This window comes from Nerophis ophidion, linkage group LG17 (genome assembly GCF_033978795.1).
Source record: "Nerophis ophidion isolate RoL-2023_Sa linkage group LG17, RoL_Noph_v1.0, whole genome shotgun sequence".
Lineage (NCBI taxonomy): Eukaryota > Metazoa > Chordata > Actinopteri > Syngnathiformes > Syngnathidae > Nerophis > Nerophis ophidion.
In genome coordinates, this window is record NC_084627.1 from 9,814,309 (window position 1) to 9,820,481 (window position 6,173).

The 6,173-nt window shown below is 44.8% G+C and overlaps 1 protein-coding gene across 2 annotated transcripts in view; it reads right to left on the reverse strand.

Annotated features, from left to right (window-relative positions):
• Positions 1-852: 852 nt before the first annotated feature.
• Positions 853-6,173, reverse strand: part of LOC133536009 (2-oxoglutarate dehydrogenase complex component E1-like) — a 58,829-nt gene continuing 53,508 nt past the window's right edge. Inside the window, exons 19-24 of one of the 2 annotated variants that reach the window (XM_061876159.1) lie at positions 4,495-4,566; positions 4,295-4,420; positions 4,156-4,228; positions 3,930-4,093; positions 3,708-3,862; positions 853-1,237 (exon numbers count right to left, since the gene is read on the reverse strand). In XM_061876159.1, coding sequence (XP_061732143.1) covers positions 1,114-1,237; positions 3,708-3,862; positions 3,930-4,093; positions 4,156-4,228; positions 4,295-4,420; positions 4,495-4,566 — 714 coding nt within the window. In that variant the 3' untranslated portion in view covers positions 853-1,113. Of the gene's footprint in view, positions 1,238-3,707; positions 3,863-3,929; positions 4,094-4,155; positions 4,229-4,294; positions 4,421-4,494; positions 4,586-6,173 lie in introns of those variants that run through there. The other variant, XM_061876160.1, reaches the window with a different exon arrangement.

Consider the following 6,173-nt stretch of genomic DNA (forward strand, 5'->3'; position numbering starts at 1 on the left):
CACACACTGATGGAGGGAGCTGCCATGCAAGGCGCCAACCAGAACCCATCAGGAGCAAGGGTGAAGTGTCTTGCTCAGGACACAACGGTCGTGACGAGGTTGGTTCTAGGTGGGATTTGAACCAGTGACCCTCGCGTTGCGCACGGCCACTCTCCCACTGCGCCACGCCGTCCCTTAAAAAGCTTCACCGTCATCTTTCGGGAATGTAAACAAGGAAACACCGGCTTCCCACCTACATCTTTCTTCTTTGACGTCTCCATTATTCATTGAAGAAATTGCAAAAGATTCAGTAACACAGATGTCCAGAATACTGTGTAATTATGCGATTAAAGCAGACTACTTTTAGCTTGGATTTGGGCTGGAACAACACGTCCGCATCTTCATACCGCGACGTTTTCAACACGACACTTCGCGGGAAATTTAAAATTGCAATTTAGTAAACTAAAAAGGCCGTATTGGCATGTGTTGCAATGTTAATATTTCATCATTGATATATAAACTATCAGACTGCATAGTAGTGGCTTTCAGTAAAGGCGGCATAGCTCGGTTGGTAGAGTGGCCGTGCCAGCAACTTGAGGGTTGCAGGTTCGATTCCCGCTTGTGCCATCCTAGTTACTGCCGTTGTGTCCTTGGGCAAGACACTTTACCCACCTGCTCCCAGTGCCACCCACACTGCTTTAAATGTAACTTAGATATTGGGTTTCACTATGTAAAGCGCTTTGAGTCACTTGAGAAAAGCGCTATATAAATATAATTCACAAAAAAATTCACACTAAAGTTTACCGAGGTGAGGCTGGTGTTGGCGATAAAACATCAACATTAATATTTACATTTCATCTCAAGGAGCTGACATTATTTGTCTTTACATTTATTTTGTCTTAAATGACATTCAGGAAAATATTCAGTTCCATGACATCAAAATTCAAATAATAAAAAAAACAAAAAAACATAAGCTTCTAATAAACAGATCAAAGGTGTGCTGGCATGAGTGCTGTTACCTGAGCTGTTGTTGCTATGGTTACAGAATAATAGTTACTCGTTTTACATTCTAAGTACGCATCTTCACTTGCGGTAATGTTCGCCGGACGAGGAGGTCGGCGTGCTCTTGGGTCGCTACGAGTCCTTCCCCGCGAAGGCGTGCAGGTCGAAGGCGGTGTTGAGTAGCCGCTGCAGCTCGGCCAGGTGTGTGTGTTTGTTACCTGTGGCGGGGGCAGCAGCGGGCCCGCGGCCGGCATACCTGTCAGCACACACACATTCTTCTAGTCCTTACACACATCTACATTTGTATTTACAACATTAATAATACCGTATTTCCTAGAATTGCTGCCGGGGCGCGAATTAATTTAAAACCGTTTACCAAAGGCATGCGGTAAATTAACGCGTGCGCTTAAAAATTTGAGTGTGATGTAAGGATACCATCATGAAAAGCACATTTAATAAAAAAAAACGTTATCATGGTCTTAACTTTACTTATAAATGAAGTCCATGCGCAGCTCCTTCTGATCAAAAGCATCGATAACTTGTTTATAGAAGTCTTCCTTATCTTTCTTCAGTTTTAAAAGTCGCTCTGTCTCGATGGAGATCTTCCTTTATTACCTCCTGCTTCCATTGGAAGTCCAGTTTAGAAAACAGTTTTATTTTAGATATGTAATCCTCCATGTTAAAAGTGCAAGTGAGAGGAAAAAATTAACGATCGCTGCTTGTTGTCACTTCTTATGCAGCCGAGCAAGAAGGATCACTAGCGCCCTCTACCACCAGGAAGCGGGAGTCATTTAATGACTCATATTTGACACACACAGCTACGGTATATTAATGAAACATAGCTGCTTACTGTTCTTTTTAGCATATTCAATAGCGTGGACCTGACTGAATAGCTCTTAATTTTGTTCCCTTTATACGATTTCAAATGATTGAAATCAGCCTCCTCCATTTTGAAAATGATGACAGGTGAAGTGTCACTCGTGACGTGACGAGTTTGACCCGGTGGAAATTCTAGGCATATGCTAATTATTTGGCAAAACGAGTTAAACCTGGCGGAAATTCTCGACATGCGCTAATAAAAATAATATTTTGCGAAACGAGTTTGACCCGGCAGTAATTCTAGGCAGGCGCATACTATATACCCGGCGGTAATTCAAGGAAATACGGTATATACATACTATGCACATATAAAAAAAAACATAAGCTTTTAGTTAATGATTTTTGGGGGGATTTTTTAGTTTGCAACTGGTTTTTAATCTTCATTATTTACTTCAAGTTAATTTCTCCATATACATTTTTTTTTATTATTAATTTTAGCCAAAGGGGGCGCATTTTAGCATTAAAAGATTACAGTTGGTACAAAATGCGGCTGCTAGACTTTTGACAAGAACAAGAAAGTTTGATCACATTACGCCTGTACTGTATATACCTTTATATACATATATACATACATATATACCTATACTGTATATACCTTTATATACATATATACATACATATATACCTGTACTGTATATACCTTTATATACATATATACATACATATATACCTGTACTGTATATACCTTTATATACATATATACATACATATATACCTGTACTGGCTCACCTGCACTGGCTTCCTGTGCACTTAAGATGTGACTTTAAGGTTTTACTACTTACGTATAAAATACTACACGGTCTAGCTCCATCCTATCTTGCCGATTGTATTGTACCATATGTCCCGGCAAAAAATCTGCGTTCAAAGGACTACGGCTTGTTAGTGATTCCCAAAGCCCAAAAAAAGTCTGCGGGCTGTAGAGCGTTTTCATTTTGGGCTCCAGTACTCTGGAATGCCCTCCCGGTAACAGTTCGAGATGCCACCTCAGTAGAAGCATTTAAGTCTCACCTTAAAACTCATCTGTATACTCTAGCCTTTAAATAGACTCCCATTTTAGACCAGTTGATCTGCCGTTTCTTTTCTTTTTCTCCTATGTCCCACTCTCCCTTGTGGAGGGGGTCCGGTCCGATCCGGTGGCCATGTACTGCTTGCCTTGTGTATCGGCTGGGGACATCTCTGCGCTGCTGGTCCGCCTCCGCTTGGGATGGTTTCCTGCTGGCTCCGCTGTGAACGGAACTCTCGCTGCTGTGTTAGATCCGCTTTGGACTGGACTCTCGCGACTGTGTTGGATCCATTATGGATTGAACTTTCACAGTATCATGTTAGACCCGCTCGACATCCATTGCTTTCGTCCTCTCCAAGGTTCTCATAGTCATCATTGTCACCGACGTCCCACTGGGTGTGAGTTTTCCTTGCCCTTATGTGGGCCTACCGAGGATGTCGTGGTGGTTTGTGCAGCCCTTTGAGACACTAGTGATTTAGGGCTATATAAGTAAACATTGATTGATTGATTGATTGCATTTTCTTATACACACTTGTTATTTCATATGTTGACCAGAGGGGGCGCACTTTTAAAAGTGACACAGTCAATTTGACAAATCCGTCCTTTTTTGGGAGCACCCTCATGTTGCTAGATGTCACCAGCAGGGGTGCAAATGAGACATTGTCTATTAGATGCAATGTTATTGGGAGCATGATTTATGTCATCACTTGTTCACACCTCCTCATATGGAAGATACTTTTCCTTCTTCATGTCTCAAGAAGGGTAGAAATACAAGAACACACACACACACACACACACACACACACACACACACACACGGCCAATCAAGGCAGCGCTCTCTCACCAGACGGGGCGGCTGGGTCCGACAGTGGTCTGGAGGCGGGGCTTGACGTAGTCGTAGTAACCCTGGTTCTTGTGCTCTTCCTGACACCACACCACCTCCGCGTTGGCGTAGCGCTCAGTCTCCACCTTCGCCAGGTCGAAGGGGAACGGCGACAGCTAGAGCGAGCAGCGGAACGTTTGAATAGTCACATCGACATGTTTCCCAGCGTCACACTGGCGCTACCTGCTCCACGCGGACCACCGCCACGGCGGCGTCCATGGCTCGGTTCTTGCGCTCGCGGTCCAGATCGTAGTAGATCTTTCCGGAGCAGAAGATGACCCTCTTCACGTCGGCGGGCAGGGCGGCGGGTGGACCCTCGTCTGGGATCAGACGCTGGAAGCGCGTGCCTGCGGGGCGGAGCACGTGTGAGCGGGCACGCCGCACAAGACGCCCTCCCGGCTGTGCTCACCTGGCAGCATGAGGTCCCAGCTGGACTTGGCCTCAGGGTGGCGCAGCAGCGACTTGGGAGTGAACACGATCAGCTGGAACGGAGGAGAGCGCTCGTTCAGGTGTGACACTTTTTGCGTGTGGGGGGCGGAGCCACTCACCGGCTTCCTGAAGGGCAGCAGCATCTGGCGGCGGAGGACGTGGAAGTAGTTGGCGGGCGTGGAGCAGTTGACCACGGTCCAGTTGCAGTGGTACAGCTGTCGCTCGGCAAAGTCCTCGCGCACGTTCTGGGGAAAGGTGAGCGGGATGAAGGTGGGAAACTTTGGACGGAACCAGACCAGGAGGTTAGACCCAAACTGACCGGGAAGACGTCGGAGTCGTCGTTGCACATCTGGAGGAATCTCTCAGGGCGGGCGGAAGAATGCTCGGGACCCTGAACCACAATCACTTAGCTGTGAAAGCAATCACATCATCTAAACCAGTGTTTTTCAACCGCTGTGCCGTGGGAGATTATCTCATTTCACCTAATTGGGTTAAAAATTGGTACATTTTAGGTCTACTTTACACTTTTTTGTGCCCTTGTGTGCACAATCCTTTCCATCCTTTGTAACTGAGTACTGAGTGCAAAATGTTCCCTTGTGAGTCTTTAAAGGCCTACTGAAAGCCACTACTAGCGACCACACAGTCTGATAGTTTATATATCAATGATGAAATATTAACATTGCAACACATGACAATACGGCCTTTTTAGTTTACTAAAATGCAATTTAAAATTTCCCGTGGACTTTTTTGTTAAAAACGTCGCGGAATGATGACTGGTGTTTGTGACATTATTGGTTGGAGCGAACATTTTAGCCCAGCACCACTTACGGCTAAAAGTCGTCTCTTTTCATCGCATAATTACACAGTATTTTGGACATCTGTGTTGCTGAATCTTTTGCAATTTATTCAATGAATAATGGAGACGTCAAAGAAGAATGCTGTAGGTGGAAAGCGGTGGATTGCAGCTGCCTTTAGCAACCGAAACACAGCCAGTGTTTCTTTGTTTTTGTTGTGAAGCTTTAACACGGAGTGGTCAAGCGAACATGTTTCTCCACGTAAACCAGCTAGTTTTTGCATGGGAAAATTGTCGGCTCTTACCGGAGACTGCAGTGGATTATAGGAACTTCTACTGTAGCTGTCAAAAAGGCAGCTGTGATCTTGGTTCCTCATTGGCTTCTCTCTGAGACACTGGCGTTCACCGCAGCCATCCGACTTTTAGGTATGACTTTACTCAACTAATCTCACTAAAATACTATTAACACGATAAGGGATTTTCCAGAATTATCCAAGTAAATGTGTCTAATTACATCTGAAACGCTATCACTGCCGCCACCCGGAGTCGTCGCTTTTTTAAAAAAAATTTTTTTAGTGCCTCACTCTAACTTTACTCAACCAAGAATCTTTCATCCTCGCTCAAATTAATGGGGGAATTGTCGCTTTCTCGGTCTGAATAGCTCTTGCTGCTGGAGGCTATGATTATAAAGAAGGTGAGGATGTGAGGAGCTCCACAACCCGTGACGTCACGCGCACATCGTCTGCTACTTCCGGTACAGGCAAGGCTTTTTTATTAGCGACCAAAAGTTGCAAACTTTATCGTGGATGTTCTCTACTAAATCCTTTCAGCAAAAATATGGCAATATCACGGAATGATCAAGTATGACACATAGAATGGACCTGCTATCCCCGTTTAAATAAGAACATCTCATTTCAGTAGGCCTTTTAAGTTTGTCTAAGTCTCAAAATCTCTTTTGCAAACAAGTAATTATAATCCGTAGACAACGTGCCGTTGTTGGGTGTCGGTGCTGTCTGGAATTCAGCAGAGTAACCGTGTAATACTCATCCATATCAGTAGGTGGCAGCAGGTAGCTAATTGTTCTGTAGATGTCGGGGACATGGTTTGTGGCGATCGCAATATGCAACCGACAGCAGGAGGCAGCGTGCGGGTAAAAAGGTACCGTATTTCCTTGAATTGCCGCCGGGTATATAGTATGCGCCTGT